Raw genomic sequence first — 20,922 nt, forward strand, 5'->3', positions numbered from 1 at the left:
TCATTAGCTAGCTTGACAATTTCGTCGACATCAACAATGGATTCTCTTGTGTCAACATCCTTGCTTAGCTCCGGCCATACATTCTTCCATACTCCTTTCAAAACATTTCTCGGTCACCTCATTCCAGGAAAGATTGATGTTGTCTACAGCATCCATGATATTATAGTTTTTCCAAAAATCTCTAATGGATTGTTTATCTGCTCCATCTGTTTTATCAATCAGTTGTCGGAATGTCCGCCGCAGATAATAAGCTTTAAAATTTGATATTACACCTTGATCCCAACACTGCGTGCGATCTCGGGGAATTCCAATACTACCGCGTAACTCCGAAACAGCGTTAAGCAGGGCAGCATTAAGCGGGGTCTTACTGTATATCAGATCAAAATTGATAAATCTTTACAATATCAATGCGTTAAGTTTTATGATGTCAATTTACTGAAATTGATAAAATATCAAATGTTTGTTATTGAAAATGAATACCAATAACTACTACTTTCATCATTACGACTTCCCCATCTGTTGGGATATTGCACTAGTGTTAAAAATTACAGCAACTCCTCGCAGAATTTAACTATATAGTGCAATCTCCTGACAGCTAGAGAAGTTGTAATGTTAAAAGAAGTATATTTAATATTTATCATCAAAAACAAATACCAATGTTTGGATTGTCTGAATTGTTACAAATCTATTTTATCAGTTTTGGAAATTAACATTCTAAAATTCAACATATCGTAAACATTTCAGTTTCGGTCCGATATACAAGTCATCAACATGGCACTAACAGCAAATAAAACTACTTTTGCCAAACCACTGTGGTGCCCTTAGCAGAAGACCATAAAGCCCCCAGAAGTTGCAATGCATGTTTTTAAAAATGCAGACATATAATTCATGCTATGAAAATATTATTTGAAACATTTTTTCTACAGCAATTTGCAGAGGAAAAATAAAAACGAAGAAATGGATTTAATAAATGGCAGCTCAAGAAATCATAAGACTTCTTATAAGAATGGGAAAGCAACATATTCAAAGAATAGCTTCTAAAAAGAAAGGTTAATAATACAACATATCATTAAGCACACAACCAATGGTTTTACAATACCTCAATTTCTGAATGATATAAGTTTTCTGTTATGACTGAAATGTCATCTGTTAATACCATATTTTTTTGTTAATCATCTGTATGCGATTTCTGAAATAGTTTTAGCTCCGCTACGTAACCTCAATTTACGACAAAATTTACAAGATACGCAACGGCTCGCTTAACAGAAATAAAATCATAAACACGGAAATTGTATGAATAAAATTCACACAATTATTTTCTATATATATTCAAAATACCAAACATGAAAACTTTTACGAAATGACCAGCAATCGAGAAGAAAAAGTAGACAAATCTATTAATAAAATGTCTCCATAGTGAATTTGGTCTGTTATAAATTAATTATGTTAACTTGAAAATATATATTAAAGAGGATAAAACACACTGTAAACTTGGAATATTCGCATTTTACTTGCAATGAAAAGCAGAATATATGAAAATTATCGATATTACTTTCACAAATAGGCCATTAATTAATTCAAAATTTGACAACATAAATAAATTCATAATAAATAAACAACAACTAACCGTTATATATAAAGACCGACAACTGCTGAATTATCGGGCTAGCAAATGGCTATAGTAATATTAATAATTTAAGTTAATTTGGTACTAGAGTTAGGCGTTAGGTGCCATCTCTTGCTAAATTTAATAATTAGAATTTTAATTAAATAATTTAAATAAATTTAGGCTTAACTGCAAGAAAAGAATCGGCCCGAAGCGGGATTCGAACCCGCAACTTCTGCTATCCGTGCAGACACGTTACCAGTTACGCTACCCGGACCTTCGGTCCGATCCTCCCCTTCCAGTTGATATAAGATTACCGTACGACCATCGACGGCTATTACCGGTTGATGCCTTTGGGAGGACGTGGGCAATTAATGTGTCCCCAGCCGGCATTGTAATAGCCGTCGATGGTCGTACGGTAATCTTATATCAACTGGAAGGGGAGGATCGGACCGAAGGTCCGGGTAGCGTAACTGGTAACGTGTCTGCACGGATAGCAGAAGTTGCGGGTTCGAATCCCGCTTCGGGCCGATTTTTTTCTTCCAGTTAAGCCTAAATTTATTTAAATTATTTAATTAAAATTCTAATTATTAAATTTAGCAAGAGATGGCACCTAACGCCTAACTCTAGTACCAAATTAACTTAAATTATTAATATTACTATAGCCATTTGCTAGCCCGATAATTCGGCAGTTGTTGGTCTTTAAATTCATAATAATTTTATTAAATAATATATAGAGATGTATTTATTATTCAATCAATATTTTTAGGGTATGTGTTGAAAATTTATTTTATAGCTTATAATATTTTATGAACTATTTGAAAAATACCATTCTCACTAAGAAATGTATACATAATTTGGAATTGAACTATGTTTAGATAATGAATAAATCCTCAAATGAAGAAACAAGGCATTGGCTAATGGAAAAACTGGCATTTTTAGAGAAATTGGATAATTAATATTTCAAATAATTCCAATTATAATAGCGAGGTCGAGGCCGAAGTTTCAAACGTGAAAACGTGTATGTCGGACGTTCGGCGCCACTTTCCTGTAAGCCTAGAAGTTTGACAATGGCGTTTGGAATGTCGAGCACGATTCCACTGACTTTCCAAACACCATTGTCAAACTTCTAGGCTTATGGGAAAGTGGTGTCGAATGTCCAACGTACCCATTTTTGCGTTTAAAACTTTGGCCTCAACCTCGCTAATAAGATATAATAATTTAAAAAGTTTGAAACATATAAAGTGAATTAAAGTAATAATTCCTTTTTCTTTGTATAATTATTCTGTTTAGATTTTCTTCTCCCTAATCACATCACACATCTTACTCACAGTTGAATGAGAAAATTTTTTGTGTAAGATGACTAAAAGTGGGCTAAAGCTAAAATTAAAATTTTAATTTTGATAAAAACAATCGTTTTAATTCATTATTTAAATTTTACGTATCGTAGAAATATGAGCAAATATTTATTGTGATATCACAAAGTTGGGCTGTAATTTTTAATCATATTTAACTTAAAATATATGCTCTCCACCTCAAATTAGTGGTGTCTCGCCCCTGTAGATCATACTTTTCCTGGACAGCAATAGAGTTGTGCCAATCATCTATCTAATGCCTTTCAGGGAAAAATTTTATAGTTAATCAGGGCCTCCTGCTCCTAAGCTTCCCATATCTGGTCTCAACTTTCATCTATCTAGCTCAGTTCTTGAGACTAAGGAAGGACAGACAGACGACAGTGGGAATTCATAGGTCTACAATTTTTTCAAATTGCAGCCCAATAAGATGCCAAAAAATTTAATAGAACAATTGGTGTGGTTTTATCAGATATGTCAAAGCCAACACATAGTCAATCTGCCAAGAGGGAAATGTCTTCTGGGAGGACTTTCTTTGAGAAAGTGGTCCCTATTTAAGTGTTAAACGCATGCAGTAAACCTGGAAAACTTGACACGACCAGTGTGTTGGCAGGCACAAACCCATAGCCATGCTCAGTGATTTTTATACATTTAGCCACCAGTGGGCCAATAGAGTAATTAATTATTATACTTAGAAATTAGCAAAATTACCTCAGGTACAGAAAGTTTTTGGTCCAAACCTATATCCAACTTGCTGACTACAGCTATAGAAGAGCATAACCATCCTAAAAATACAACAAGCTGAAAATAATATAAAATAAATATAAACTACTTTTATTTATATTATGATTCATTATTTAAAATATCTAATTAAAAAATTTTATTAAAATTATTTGATCGATTAGTCAATACAAGAAACTAATACACTAATACTATACGGCCAGCTTCAATTTAGCCCCCTACAGAGGGGGCCTGATCGATAATACGGTTGACCAAGGCAGATATAAAAGGAAGCAACACCCTCAAACTTTACTACGATAAATTTTGTGATAGGACCAGGTTCAAACCTGGAAGGTAAGGTGTCACGATAAGTAACAGTCTACAACCTACAGCTTAACTGCATACCTCCAGCCAAATTGCTTCATTTTGACCTTAGTATAGCCCAATAAAAATCCAGAAGATCATTTGGTATTATTAATGCGTCAGGATATATACGTTGTTATATAAATATATACAAAAATCAAATATTTTATCATTAACATTTTACTTCATTTTTAGTTTTTCTTTTGAAACGAAAGAAAAAAACTTATTGCTTATTGTATTACGTAAAATCATTATCCAATCTGATGGCAGAATATGTCTCGTTTCTGGTTCATTAGATTAAATTCAAATTCTGCTTTGCGTACGTCATCCGCGACTATCAGACTGTAATGTGAAATTTATTTAAATGATGGCTTAAAGCAGCAAAATGGGATACTTCATTCAACAACAAAGGAGTTATATAAATTTAATAATAAACTTTTAGAATCATTCTTCTCCTTAGTCCCCTTGAAAACAATTGGAGCACACGCAACTAATTATTTTAATATAGCTATGCAAGTTTTCCTGTCTATATTTAATCAGCAAATCATTCTTTGATGTTATTAAGATTGTCCTAGATTCCCTATCATCTAATATAGAATAGACTAAATTAAATATGAAAACAAAGAAAAGCAATTTTTTTATAAGCAATTTTATTTCCCTCGTGTCCAATATACACAACTGAAATCCCGAATCATAAGTTAATCAATACTAAAAAAATTATTTCCATCTCTAGATTGTTAATGGCAAACAGACAAAAATATTAAGGAGGGTTCATCCTAGAGAGAGAAAAACTCTCAAGATCAAATCTTTGTAGGATAATCATTCTTTTTCATATCATCTCTGAGCCATTATGGAAGAGCACAGTTAATGTTAACTCATGATTCGTGACTTGAGTTGTGAATATTAGACAGAATGAGATGAAATTACATAATATTTTTCTCACCTTATTTTCCTATCATTGCCCATCAATTATTATCCCCTCAAAAGTAAAATTTTCAGTAAGTATATTTGAAAATTAAAAAACTTACCACTGAAATTCTCACAGCATCATTCATCAGAAAAGGTGCGTAAACATCTTTAAAAAATTTATAAAGAAGTCCCAGATGGCTTTCACTGGTGTCTTCATATTTATTTACATCTGACTGAATACAGCAACAAATATCTAATCTTGATTTCTGAAATGTAAATTATATTTAACCACTCTCTTAATATTTATTAAAGAGATACATCAAGTTATTGTGAGATAGAAAATTTTTCTAAGCCTAATTCCCTGGCAAGCTCAGTAGAAAAATATCACTCGAAAACATATCGAATGACGCCCTTCTGTCAACAGTCAGTTGCTAAATGATAACATCCGATGATGAAAGGAGAGGAAAGTAAGCGACACCGTTGCATCAATCAATACAAGTCATCACTGAACTAGCACATGCAAAATCAACCTTTGTTTCTAAACAACTGTCGAGCACATGACTATTTTCCCAGGTTAATTCATATGTAAGGATGAAGCACCTACACTTTAGCACATTTGTCAAAAGGGAATAACGTTAGTACCAATGAAATAGTGTTCATCCTTGTAGAGCATAGAAGAGCTCTATTCACCTGCCCTCATTGGCCATATCTGGTGAACATTGACGGACCTTCCAAGACGTCATACAGCAGATAAACCTCTCCGGTTCTCAACAGACATCGCCATAGAATAGACATGTATCAGAAGACCGTCAGACTCGCCTTTATCCTTCTCCGAGGTATCCTTTTTATTTAGGAAATTGTAAACTCTCTCTCTGCGTTGAGATTAGGTCCATAAATAAGTGAGCACGCGTAACACAAACTGCATGAGGAACCTTTGTCGCACCACTTTATTTAGCATGTATTTACCCTCATTTAATTGCCTACTGTATAATACTTATGTATATCTTAGATTTAGAAGTATATTAAACTGTTGTTTGTTATAGTTAACACCTGTCTGCCTGTCTCACTTGGAAATGAACACCTGATCAACTTACCCACCACACTTCTGACTCAACAAGTCGTCCTACTTATAAAATCGCAGGTTAGAATGCAATCTAAATTATCCTAAACTCATCCTAACTGGTGTCAGCCATCCACAAACAATGTGAGCAGGTCCTGCCGACCTGTTGCTGTGCAAGTGGCATTTAGGGAACAGCCAGTGTCCTCGGCATCTCACATTATATTATTATTAACAAACGAATAAAGTCCAACATTCATACACAGTAGTTTAAGTTGTTTCCTATGACACATTTAGAAACATGCCTTGATTGAAATCCATCTAGTTTAGAATTATGCAAACATTAAACATGCTTTTATTATAATTTCACCCAGTTTGGCAGTATCTTAGTTGTAAAGATAGCAGTTAAAATTAATTTCCATGTTAATTTACATCTGTGTATTTCAACAAAGCAGAAGTTGCATTTTATTAGAGAAGGAGTTTATTTGTATATTAACCATTTATCTATGTAAGGAACAAAATTACATTTTTAAATTACCAGAAAAAAACAATGTTATAATTCAACATAAATTTGTAAAAACACGTTACTCACCTCTTCTCTCTTAGCATCTAATGCCAACAGTGAGATAAAGCATGTGATTTGTAACAGAAAATCAATCATTATAGCTAAGCCTGCATATAGAGAAAAGGTATGTACAGCGGGCATGCTTGAAAGTGCACCTGCAATAAAAATTGACTGGTCGTTAATTCAAAGTACTAAAACATTAAGACTATTTTACACACTTTAAGCCACTATTTTACTCATTACAAATAAGACCTGTTTCACAAATTACCTTTGCAACACAGATCAGGTGAATACAGTTTCACATCACAATTGTTATGTTAACCAATCACCACATATTTTAACCAGTAGGTACAAGGAATCTGCTATTATATTGTGAAACAAAAGCAGAAAGTAAAATTCACACATGTATCGTGTAAATGATTCCATCAAAATATTGCTTCACTTTCTTGACAATTGTGAAATAGACTTAAGCCTGATCTTCAATTGAGTCAAATAACAAGAGAACAAAAATGACACTCCTATCTTAACTGTGATAAACTATGGGATCCAGATTGAATAAAATAGTCTGAATTTGACAGCAGTAAAATGTTATCTTACCACACGACCATCTAACCGGTGAATTTAATTTATTTTAGATGTAATGAATAACGTTAAAGTATTTTCATATTAAAAAAAAATATATATATTTTATCTATTTAGTTAACACATTAGTTATTTTAAGTTGACAAATACTTCTGTATATATTTTGTAATACAAAATATTAATCCCAGCGTGAAGTAGGCGATAATGCAGCAAACTGGTTGGAGGCAACGTCAAATAAAATTTGTTCTATAATCGCAGGGTCGACTGTTGCTTGCTCGGTCGTCAATTCAATGTTATTCTACGACACATCGTTTGACAGAAAGCAGGCCATCCCTTTGACAACTGTCAGATCAAAGACGTTGGATTTTTCGACCGACGATCAAAGATGCTCGTGCACGGTGCCACTTATTTTAGCCACAAGCTGCAATTTTGAGTCAAAAGGTTTTTTGACTGATTACCATACATATTAATTTAACGAAATGATTATGATTAATAATCAATAATAAATTATAAGAATATATATATATATATTTAAACATATGTATCATATATTTTTAATGACATTTTATATATATTAATATCACTTATTAATTCATGCCAATAGACACACAAGAGGTTATACACAAAATTATAAGCATCACAAATGTTGTAAGTGGCATACAGTTCCAAGGATTTCCGATTACTAAAATGTATGTTTAATTTAACACACAGTTTTATTTTAAACATAAAATATTTAAATATTGGATAATCATTTTGTTGTCTTTCCTGTTCACTATCATGAGTTTACATTCCTGAAAACTGATTTGAACCATATAATACCATACTGAGATAACTAAAATATAATATTTTGTATAGTAATAATAGAAATTTATATCTGTCTTAAAAAAAAAAAGCAATTATATACATTAAATTCCTGCTTTAAAATTTATGTAATTATAGAAAATAAATAAAGCGACAATGAATAGACAAACTTACATAAGTTCAAATAGTAATTATATCTTACCGAGAAAAAAGCATGACGATTCTGCAAAACTCGCTAAAAGAACTGAAGGTGCCACCTGTCCCACGATACGTCCAATCTGTTCCTCGCAAGTTTCTAATTCTTGTCTCTTATCACGCTAAAGCGGTCAACAAAAGTTGATTAAAAATGTATTAAGAATTAGATTATTGAAGAATGTAAATAGTTTCATTCTTACTGAAGTCATAAAATTATATTTAAATTAACTTTTTAATACTTTTCAAAATTAAGCCATTGATTGTTTTCTAATTTTAAAGAATGGGTTTATATTTTTGTCAAACAAGCAAATGTATAAAACATCAAGGCAAAAATTGTCATACCTCCAGAGATAAATTTAATCTGAAAATAAAATCATCATGTATTTTATTATAATTAACATTATGAAGTAGTCTTATCAAGTACTTCTTATGGTGATACAGATCATCATCTTAAGATATAAACATGATTTTTCATTACCAAATTTGATAACTATTAGGTTTAAATGTGTTTCTTCCTTCTAACAACCCACTAAATGTTTGAAAATAGTTATCTTAGATGTAAATTTAGAAGCAGAAGATCTCATCTGTGACAAAGGGTTTAATTATTAAGAAACATCACCACAGATCTATAAAATATAGTTTATATACGTCAAGTAGATGAACAAGAGATAAATAAAAATTACAAAAAGACAAATCAAAAATTAATGTTTAAAAAAGTTTTCCGTTTGAAACTATTTCTAATTGTTTCAACAAATTATTAGTATTGTAATTTCCATAGCTTACTATAGGTGTAATACACCATCACAAACAAAAATCTTTTTTATCAGTGTTGTATTCGGCAGAAACACACTAATGGGCAGACTTCCGGAGCACTAAATTAATCAGACAGGCATTTAAAAATGATCATATATGCCACCTGGAGGCCTGGAAGATCTATAAAGCCAACATTGGAGGCACCTGCATCAACTTTAAAGATGGGGAAACGATCGCGCATGCATGGAGGTACCTGTTCGAAGAATTCGAACAGTGCCAAGCAGAGGGGTGAAACGCGACACGGACTATGTTTATAACTCGGGCAGCATTGTTCTGGCAGTCTGAGGGGGGGATGGCATTTAGTTCTCAACCTGAAGAAAGCCTCAGTGGAGGCCTAAAGCGTTAGTGTGTTTCTGCCAAATACAACGCTGATAAAAAAAGGTTTTTGTTTGTGACGGCGTATTACTCTCTACAGTGTTAATTGATAGAAGACAAACTTAATTTCTATTAAGTATTAGAAATACTTAATTTCTATTAACTTTTTCCATCATTGGCATTAAGTCCATTAAGTCTTTTGTTTTTTTTTAGCCCATTATGATAGATTTACAATGAGTTGTGAGAGGCTGACACATTTCAGACCAATCCACCAACAAAAATTTGAGAAACCAACCCAAGATTTGACAAGGTTCCTCTAAAATAAACATGTGCATCAGTCACCTTGGCCATTTAGCTCTCTTAACTCTAATATTTATTAATGACTTTCATAAAATTGCTTTGTTTTTTTATATTATATTTGAAACATCAAAACAAACAGATAATTATTAAGTGTTAAATCTTCTATATCCATTATTTAAAAACACCATATATTATTAGCACAGTGATTAATTATAATAGTATAAATATGTTTACTTAAATACCTGGTAAGTTTGAACTATAATAAATATATTATCCACTCCAACAGCCAAAACTAGAAACGGAATCACTTCGACAACGATTAACGTAAGTGGCACGTTAAAATAACTAAATACTCCCACCGACGACGTCACGGAAGCAAACACGATCACCACTCCGGCCAAACCTAAGATGATCTTTGATTCGACCTGCAAGAAAACATAAATTTTTATTTTAAATATTTTTATTTAAGATTATATTATATACAAAACTACACTATTTTATATATAATGAAATAATTCCTAAATATATCTGGGACTACCTACTTTTAAAACAAGGTTGCAAACTAGATTTAAACTAAACTGGAAATACTCAGCTTAGGATATTTTATTTTACAAATTTTTAAGATGTCATTAATAAAGTTCTGAAGAATTTATATTGTCAACCAATTATCCGTACAAATGTTATGTATCATATTAAAATTCAAAATTTTAAAAACAAAATTTGTTAATACTTTAAAAATATTAAATTATTGGAAAAAATATTAAGTTTTGTAAACTTTCCAGATGTTAATAGCATTTATTACCAGATAATCAAATTGTAGAAGTCTATGGAATGGAATGGAATTAATTTTGTTTAAGTTTATAATAAGTGAGGTTGAGGCCAAAGTTTTCAATGCGAAAACATGTACGTCGGACATTCGGCGCTGCTTTCCTGTAAGCCTAGAAGTTTGGCAATGGTGTTTGGAAAGTCAGTGGAATCATGTTCGACATTCGCAAGGCCATTGCCAAACTTCTAGGCTTACAGGAAAGCGGCACCAAATGTCCGACACGTCAGCCTCAACCTTGCTAATATCTACTATATATATATATATATACAGTTAAAAGTAAAGGTCTAACGTTTCAATTGGTTGAAAGATTCTATTACAATTGTATAATATGCTACATTTTTGTTGATCAACTATAAACAATATTATGTAATTAAAACTTATTTCCATTTATCTCAATTTATGATAGTCTATTTAGTCTAATTTTTGACCGAAATTTTCACACAGATACCTTTGGATTGATGGAAGTTTAACTTTGGATTGACACGCTTCTCTCTGTATTAAAGCAATCAAATCTAGCTAGTGATGTGTAAATTTTCATAAAATATCATCAATTTGGAAATGCATCTTATTTCTACAGTACAACAGTTTTTCAAATCAATTATACTAGGAGCTAAACGTTTGCTATTTTGCTCCATTATAGTTTAAGTAATTCAAAATTTTTGAAGATTATGTCGTCATTTCTTTATTTGTCACTAAAAACAAATCATCAGTAAATAATTTCAACCAAAATTATCATTTACTCTGACAAATTTCAAGATAAGCAAAGCTAGTTATTGTTACTTTGTTGTACAAACACAGACAAAGCACATCAGTGTCTTGTTAATTTAAGTTCTATCACCAATATAATGTTGAGAGCCCTCACAAAAATGGTTTAAAATGCTCTTCTTCATCTAACTGTCTTTCTGGACTATGTTAAAATTGTGTCTTAGTCACACAAAAATATTTTTCTTTTAAATAACTTATTAATTTTGAGTGCATCTTATAAAACAGGTAATATGATATTAAACTTTTTCCACTATACAATAACCGATGTAACTATAATAAATTATTATTATTATTATTATTATTATTAAAATTTAAAAATTTTTCCAAAATATTTTTACGACTGAACATTAAATTTAATCTAAAATTTAATGGATTATAAATTAATTACAAGAGACTTACAAAGCATCTTCTAAAGCTATTATATTGCCCTAGAGCAATAGATACGTATAGAAACATCACAATGTAGCTAGTAAGAATGGTATATACATCTGAATAACTCTGCTCTCCTATTTCATCTTCGATAGATCTCTGAAAGTAAATTTTAGAAAAATTTAATTTTTTTCCATATCATTTAAATTACATAAGAATTTTAAATACAAATATACCTCTGAATAAAATGTTATTGTCATATTTTCGTGTGTGTAGTTTTTCATAAATTCTATATACCTAAAAAATTTTTAAATAAAATTATTAATTTATAAATGGAAATACGTAATGTTAGTTATTACAAAGATAAGAGTTTTAATTAAATAGTCAAACATATAAAATGTCCTCGTAAATGGTCTCTTTTGAATAAAATTTCTCCATACATATTAAACAATTCTTTAGTATCTGACCTAACTATTAAAAGTATGATTTTTGCATTACAAAGAATAGGGAAAAAAGAGAAGGAAAAAAATCAAATATGCAATAATTGTTAAATCATGTGACTTCAAATTATTAAACAGATTCATCACCACACACACAGGATGATCAAAAAGTAACATTACAAAGCCAATAATAAATAAATCCTGTGTTTTCAAATTGTATTTATCTGCATGCAATATACTATATTTCTCAACAAACTTATCCAAACATGTTACATATTTGTTTAGCCTGTCCTCAAAAAATTCTGTCCCTGTTGCTGCAGTTACTCAGCAATGGCGGCTTTCACTTCATCAGTAGCAAACTTATAATCACACGTGGGTGACTTCGAATGCCAGAAAAAATGTGTCGGAGAGCTATATGGAGAATGCTGGTGAATCTCCCATTGAATAATCTACAGCAAATCCAGATTCCACTTGCAAATCTACACTAATCTGCGATACCTTATTAACAGAATATGACATTGTCTCCACACATCTTCATGAGCCAACAGATTGACAGGTGAAATTCTTTTTTGGACCAAAATAAATTAAATAGCTATTTGTTCTCCATAAAACCACTTTAACCTTATCATTTGGAAATGCTATGTTACAGTTGTCCTTCATGTGTCATTCTAACTTTTCACCGTTATCAATGGATCGTTACTAACTACCTACGTTTGAATTACATTCTACGGTGCTTTAATTTTTAATCTGTAGACCCTGTAAAGTTAATTTTTGATCATTCCACATGTAATTCTTGTTATTTAAGATACTTCAATTTAGTGCCACACTTGATTTACTGCCATTTCAGGACGCAAATAAAATGGTGATGCTAAATCAAAAGTTTGACTATTTATACTTGGTAATTTACACAATGTGTTTTTTTAATTATAACATTAAAAGAAAATTTTGAAAATGTTATACGAAAAATCGTAATAAATTAACTTACTTGCTTTCCCAAGCCAATGCATCAGAATTTTCAGAAGAATTTAAGTGATTATTCACCAGTATGGTAATAATTAATGCAGTTGCATTTTTATAATCCTTGTTTTTGAATCCACCGAGTGCCACGAAAGGAAACACGGGTCCTCCAAATTCTCCCAAACAACTTGAATCTTGTTCAATGTATGTGGGATTACTAAAAATAAAAATATTTATTTATTTTACAAATTTATCTACTGATAATCAATAATCATTGTGCATATTCTAAATTAAGTTTCAGATATTAATTGCAAATTAAACAATCAATTGTGAAAACATTGGAAAAAGAACATATAAATCAAAGATTAAATCTTGGCTTATGTTTGACTAAATTGCTGGATTATTAATATTAATTTTAACAATGAAAAGCTACAACAACTGCAGGTGTAATTTATAATTATTATAGCCATTCTTTAGCCCAATGTCATACAGCAGTTGTTGTAGCTTTATTGTAATGTAGTGGGTTTCGTAAAGATGTTTATATTTGTATGTGTATATGTCTTGACAGGTATGCGATGGCCAGCTGAGTGCCTAATATGGAAGTTTACAGGATGAGGGGGCTGATTGCATCCCTGTACAGTACCATAATAACCCTACGACAGTTATATCATAATGTTAAATATACTGGAAGAAGAGATCGGACTGGAGGTCCAGGTAGGGTAATTGGCAACGCATCCTCGGGGCAAGCGGCTGTTGCAGGTTTGAGTCCAGCTCTGGACTGATTCTTTTCTTCCACTTTAATCTAAAATTCTAACCTAATGTTTTAAACATTATCAAAAGTAAATCACACTTACAATAATAAAAGTTAAGATTATGTTTAGAATAGTTTATAATGGAAAATCCAACAAAATTATTGTGAGTAAATTCATTTAAAATGAGAATTTACTATACAAGACAGCAAAACCTCACACTAATTGATTCTTGGATAATCATTAAGCGAGCAATTGTATGTCAAATTTTACTTTTCTGCAAGTTCAATGTCATATAGCGACATTTTATTCCCAGAAATATGGCTTGAAATATACATATCATCATATTGAGAAGACCAACAAAAGACATACAGCATTCAACTAACATTTCATTAATCTATAACCAAATGTATGTCATAAATGTATTAACCTGTGAAGCAGGGGCTTATATTAGTATTAATTACTACAGTTAATCATTCAAACTGAGTTTAAAACAAAAACATAACCTTCAAAAATTTCAAATTGTTTAATACCATCATTTATTAATGGTATTAATTTTCAGTGTCAGTTTTGTTAAAAAAAGGTTATTAAAAAGTTAAATATATATTTAAATCTTCAAGTAAACTTACTTCATACACTTTTCAATATGATCAAGATAATCATCTTTTATGTGTTCAGCATTGTTCTGAAACCAATTAAGAACACTCTGAATGGTGCAAAAACTGTTATTGAGAGGTGAAAAACATATGTCATTAATGGTAACACTTTTATTGTTGACTTCCACTTGCAGTTTCGTTATATCGTTTTGAAGAGAAAGTACCTGGGGGAAAAAAATTCATGTATTTTTTAACTATGAACTTTTTAAATACATACTTATACACATACAGTATATAAACATATATATATATATATATATACACCTCAGAAACATGCAAACACAAAACACTGTTATTTAGAACTAATATAGGATACGTTCGTAAAGTCAAACGAGTTAAACGCGTTAGTAACGAATTGTTTGAAAAGCAGTAGTCTCGCTCAGTGCACATGCACTGCGGTGATGACGTTTCAAACAAAACTCTAACAAAGCTCACAAAGGAAAGAGTTTACTTCGTTAAGAAAATGGCACCCGACGATATCGATGTTTCTAAATCTACTCGCGTGTTTAAATTGTGAATTAAAAGGTGAAATGATTGAAATAACTGTCCACCCAAAGCAATCTAAGAAAAATATTTCGGATAAGGCTGCACTAGCAACATTCATATCTGCGATTTTAGAAACAGCCATTTAGTTATAAACGAATCGTTCGAAAAGTCTAACGAAATAAGAATAACGACGTCATCATTCTCATTTAACTCGTTCAACTTTACGAACGTACCCATAAGATAAACCTGGACTAAATCAACTAAAACTAAACCTTTAATATCTAACATTTAACTTGTAAATGAATACAAATATTTTCAACTAATTTAATTAGCCATCATCAGGCTCTTCCTGCATTTGGAACCCGACAATGGCTAATTAAGGTATCCAAAAAATGTTTATATGTTCCTATTTAATTAATATTTAATAATAATAATAATAATAATGCATATTGCTAAATTTAAAGAAATAAAAGAAAATAGTTTTTGAATTTTTTTAGTTAAGTAGTGTTATTTCAGTTATATAAACAGTTCAAATTCTACTGTACTACTTACTACATAAAATTCACTAACCTGACAAATTAGTCCAGCAGTTGTCATAATTATTACTTTTGTATGTGCCAGAATGCTGTGACACTACCTTATGAAATGTGCATCCGTGCATTGCATAATGTGCGCATGACAACAGATTTTTTAAAAATGTATTCAATTTGAACAAAAATTAAATGAGCATTCCAGTATTTGAATGTCCCGACAGATCTTCAGAGTGAAACCTTAGAGAGATGATAATTTTGACAACTGCCAGACTAATCTGTCGGGTTAGTGAGATTTTATGTAGTCATTACAGTTATTCTAGTAAACAACTTTGGACTTATGTGCATTTATCATATAAAAACATGATTTCCGAAGTTTGCATATACGGTTTTGTATTTTTAAATTAAAGTCGTTGTAATTTATAATTTTCCATACAAATGGTAGCAATGTATCTACTGTTTGAGTATCTCGTTTACCCGATCCAATCCTGCTAGACCAGTTTTTACAAGACTGTGCCAAACTGTTGTATATGCCAGTGGTTCTCAAAGTGGGTTCCACGAAGCAAGGTCAGGGGTTCCGTAAAGCTACATTGAAAAGCAACATTTAATCATAACGTAAGAAATTGGTACATATTGGTATGAATCAGGACTTTTGAGATATGCTAGCACGAAAACTAAGTATTGAAGCAGACTGGATGCTGACCCAGATATGAGAATCCAGTTATCAAGTATAAAACCGAATTTCCAGAAGATACTTATGTCAAAAAAAAAAAAAAAACAGATGCATTCATCTCACTAAAATTTGATATTCCAATTTACGGTGTGTTTCAAATAAAATATTTCTTTTATTATAATAAATATTAATTTAAATAAGGGTTCCATTATATTACAAATAGTGCAAAAGGGTTCCATTGCAAACAAAGTTTGAAAACCACTGGTATACGCAAAGAAACTTAATATGGGAAAATTAGTTCAACAGAAGTGTTTGAATGATAGTAGTTATAGCTGCAAGGGATGTTATCATAGTATGGATCGTATTTGTGTTTGAAAAAGTACTTTTAAGTTAATGTGTGAAATTAATAGGAAACATTAAAAGTAAGCGATAGAAAAAGTAGCGTTATTTTATTTTTTAAACTGATTATTAAAAACATTGATATTTTCTAGTATGAATCCAAATAAACTTATCTTCTTAAGTAATCTAGATCTAAATCAAATATTTCAGAAATTAATCATCTTAGATTTGTTATAGTTAATCTTACAAATTACATATAATAATCACAAAAATTTAAATATTAAATCTACTTTACTTAATGTTTAAAAAAATCCTAAGAAAACTTTTTACCTGAAGAAGAAATTCTCTATCAAAAACAGAAGACCAGTTTCTCTCATTATTTCCAAACTCTTTTCTAGTAATGATGATTTGTTCTGTTCGATAAAATGGGCTAAATAGATAAAATATACAATGAATTCAATCATCTCTTAAAAAGAAACTTATAAAATTTCTATAATTAGACTCGGTAAACTGTAAATTTCTGTATAATTTAATTATACATTTACACAATTAAATGTAAAATGATTTCAAAGAGAGACTTTATAACCTAAGTGAATTCATTTAGTACATTCAGTGTCATATATTAAAATTATATTTCCGAAAACAAATGGTTTCGTCTATGTAATATCACAAAGAATGGCCGACAGAATGAATACAGAAGCAGTCATAACACGAATAGTAGATATAATTTTTATTTTCAATTACGTCGGCGATGAATGGACGAAAGACATATTTGCGGAAGCTCATAGACCAAAACGACACATTACCACAAGAACGCTTGCAGCAGTGGGCTCTGCAAGCTGTAAATCAATTTTAATCTGATAACATTTCATAACATCAACATGTGTAAATGTTTGATTATAATTAATAAAAGTTTCTTGGAAAAATTTCAAGGTTTTGCTATATATTCGGGAACCAGGAGGGAAATTTGACCACAAGTGTCCAAAGACAAAAAGACTACTAGTAGAATTAGGTGATGTTTTAATTACATTTACCAAAAATTGGGAAAACTGCGTTATGACACGTACGAGTACATACACAGTGCGGCAATTATATTCCGGGACTGGATCTATAAAAATGAAACAAAACAATTTTATTCAAATCCTTTTATTAAATTATTCAAAATACTCTCCTCCTGCTTCAATACACTTTTTACAGCGATTCAATAGTGATTCAAATGCTTGCTCAAGCTCAATTTTCGGTATTGCCTCTAATATGCGCATAGACTCTCTTTGGATGGTTTCAATATCATTAAAAATGCATCCTTTCAACTTCATTTTCATTTTTGGAAATAAAGAGAAGTCACATGGTGCTAAATCGGGGGAATACGGCGAATGATTCAACACACAGACTTGATTTCGTGCCAAAAACTGACGAACAATCAATGATGTGTGACTCGGTGCACTATCGTGTAACAAACACCAGTCATCAGAATTACGATATTCTGGACGAATTCGACGAATTCTTCTCATTAATCATTGTAAAACTCCCAAGTAGAAAGCAACAGTAACTGTTTGACCCTGTGGGACAAACTCACGGTGGATGATGCCTTTGCTATCGAAGAAAACAATGAACATCGTCTTGGTTTTTGATGGAACTTTTCGTGTTTTCTTGGCTTGAGGTGATGATTTTGACTTCCATTCGGCACTTTGACGTTTTGTTTGTGGGTCATATTGAAAACACCAGGTCTCGTCACCAGTAACAATTGATTTGAGGAAGGTTGAGCTGTTATTTGCTGTTCGTACAATCTCTCTGGAATGTTCTAGTCTCATCAATTTTTGCTCTTGGGTTAGTGTGTGCGGAACAAATTTAGCACAGACTTTTGTTTTGCCCAAATCTTCTTTAAGAATTTGTCGTATTGTCTCTTTGTTAATGTTTAATGCCTGTTCCATCATTCTCAGTGTCGCATTGCAATCGTTGGATACAAATTCTTGCACTTTTTGAATCGAATCTGCTGTTCGACTTGTTATTGGCCTTCCCACACGTTTGTCGTCCTCCAGTGATTGTCTGCCTTCCAAAAATCGCTTGTGCCACTCAAAAGTCTTTGACCGTGATAAACACTCACTTCCATACACTTTTTGCATCATTTTGAATGTTTCTGTGGCACTTGTGCCAAGTTTAGCGTGAAATTTAATAACAGCACGTTGTTCCATTATTATTTTCCGACATGTAACAAAATAAACTGATAAACAAAATATCAAAAACAATGATAAATGTCAACCGATTTAAATAAAAGTTTTAGGTTATGTTCATATATGTCCAAACTTCATATGACATAAAATTTAAACAGATGTCGCTACTGGTTGCTGAGATATACTCAGCCATACACAGTGCGGCAATTAAATTCCGGGACTGAAGCTATATCTGTCTAAAAACTTGTATCAATAAAACAAAAAAACTCTTATTAGTTATTGATTCATGGGGCAGCCAGACAAATCCAGCAAATCTATCATGAAAAGTTCATAGATCCACTGCAAGAAAAGAAACAAACCTGTACTTTACAGGCAATACCTCCAAAGTGCATTCTCCTGGATTTGATTTCTAGATCAGATGCTGGAGAATGTTTTTAATTGGAGAATTAGTTATGATGTCGTTGCGCATGCATGTGCACATATGCAATAAATGGATTGAACAGAACGTAACACATAATGAAAGTGAAGTCATTGCGCATGCGTGTTAGAATGCCAGATGATGAGAGGACACGTAATCATTAAAAAATATACCACGAGACATTTTTATACTAAGGCAACTATAAACAGTGATCATTCTCAGTAATAAAAAAGCAGTTTACATTATATTTTAATAAAGCCATTTATTATAGCTATTATGAAATTATTATAAAGAATAGGGTTATGTATACAGTTAAAAGATTGGTAGAATAGTTCCTTTTTGTTTTGTTTAAACCATATGTCCCTTGCATTTGTGATATGGTTAGTGTAAATGCTTTAAGGAATAATCATTGTAACTTTGAATAGTCTTATGTCAAAGTGCATATATCTGTATTTATATTCATATACATTATCAAAAGATATTCTTATATTTGACATCTAAATAGATATCAAATATAAGAATTACACACACACACACACTTCTTTTTGCTTGTGTGCATATTTGTATTTATTTATTTATAAAAATACACACACACACACAGCAAATAAAAATAATTCTAATAACTAAAATTAATAATAAAGTTAAATATACCCAAAATGAGAATCGAAATAATCACGTTCCAAGCGGGATCGGCTAGTCGGGGCCGACCAAAGATGGACCGGATCTCTCGTTACGGTGAAAAATAATAAACCGCACGACATTACGACAAACGCCATCACTCCTACCATGAGAACGAGAATATAATGCGTGGCACAATATTTTCCTACACTATTAAAGATTTCTTGAAGTTTTTTCTCCACTCTATTTCCATATTTTTCTAAGCACGAGAGATTTTCTCCAATAGATTGAAAACTCTCTCTTTGGTAATGCCCTAAACAAAAAAGAAAAAAATTTTTTTAAATTTAATTGAGAAATTTTTTAAAAGTTAAACAAATTTTAGGTTAATTCTAGTTTACGTTAATGTTTAGTAAATACAGTTTTTCATTAAATAAAATTTAAAATGTTTGATTAGTTGTTATGTTCAATAATTATCCAAATCCAGTGTATTTGATACTTTGCCGAATATTGCATTATCTAATATTTTCACTTTCCAAAGTGCTCAAGTCTATACTATGATCAGAACTCTGCTGTAATTAAATATTTTAAAATAACTTATTTACATAATAGTTAATATTTCAACTTTACTCATGTTAAGTAATCAGTGGCGTAGCGAACATAACTGGCGCCTGGGACATAACACTTTATTGGCACCCCCCTCCAGAAACACATATAGTTTGTCTTGGAGACTATTTGGGCACCCCTCTGCGAGTGGCGCCCGGTACATGATAGATCCCCTTGCACCCCCATGCTATGCCACTGTAAGTAATATCGTATACCTAATTATCCTCTTTTAAATATTACAATTTATTCACAAGTTCCCATTTTCTATTACTCAATAATTAATTCTTTCAAATATCAAAAGTTATATTCTTTCATAATTTATGGTCTTTTATGTAGAATATCTGCCATATCTCAGTTTGTATATTGCAAAAGTTATATAAAATAGTTCTTTACAATTTTATAAGGATTGTTTTTGGGCTACAATTTGAAAAAATTGTAGACGTATAAATTCCCATCGTTGTCCATCCACCCGTCCTTAATCTTAAGAATGGAGTTAGTTAGTTGAAAGTCTAGACCGGATATGGAAAGTTTAGGGTTACATATTATAGGAACTTCCGGTTTGCACCGGAATTCGTGTTATTTCAATTCCAAAATTTTCTCCCGAAAGGAGTTAGATAGATGACTGACACGACCTGTTATTAGCAAGAAAAATATGATGTACAGGGACAAGACACCACTAATTTGAGGTGGAGAGCATATCTTTTAAATGAAATAAATTAAAAATATGATTAAAAATTGCTGCCC

General features: G+C 31.4%; 1 protein-coding gene across 3 annotated transcripts in view; it reads right to left on the bottom strand.

The window, feature by feature from the left end:
- LOC136970678 (NPC intracellular cholesterol transporter 1-like) overlaps positions 1–20,922 on the bottom strand; it is a 152,753-nt gene that overhangs the window by 19,087 nt on the left and 112,744 nt on the right. For all 3 annotated transcript variants that reach the window (XM_067265139.1, XM_067265140.1, XM_067265138.1), the window contains exons 6-16: positions 19,609–19,888; positions 16,699–16,798; positions 14,314–14,504; positions 12,964–13,152; positions 11,775–11,835; positions 11,569–11,697; positions 9,821–10,003; positions 8,158–8,272; positions 6,600–6,727; positions 5,070–5,216; positions 3,670–3,759 (exon numbers count right to left, since the gene is read on the bottom strand). In XM_067265139.1, the coding sequence (XP_067121240.1) occupies positions 3,670–3,759; positions 5,070–5,216; positions 6,600–6,727; positions 8,158–8,272; positions 9,821–10,003; positions 11,569–11,697; positions 11,775–11,835; positions 12,964–13,152; positions 14,314–14,504; positions 16,699–16,798; positions 19,609–19,888 (1,613 nt within the window). The remainder of the gene's footprint in view (positions 1–3,669; positions 3,760–5,069; positions 5,217–6,599; positions 6,728–8,157; positions 8,273–9,820; positions 10,004–11,568; positions 11,698–11,774; positions 11,836–12,963; positions 13,153–14,313; positions 14,505–16,698; positions 16,799–19,608; positions 19,889–20,922) is intronic.

This window comes from Centruroides vittatus, unplaced genomic scaffold (assembly GCF_030686945.1).
Source record: "Centruroides vittatus isolate TY-2023 unplaced genomic scaffold, ASM3068694v2 contig_2104, whole genome shotgun sequence".
Classification (NCBI taxonomy): domain Eukaryota; kingdom Metazoa; phylum Arthropoda; class Arachnida; order Scorpiones; family Buthidae; genus Centruroides; species Centruroides vittatus.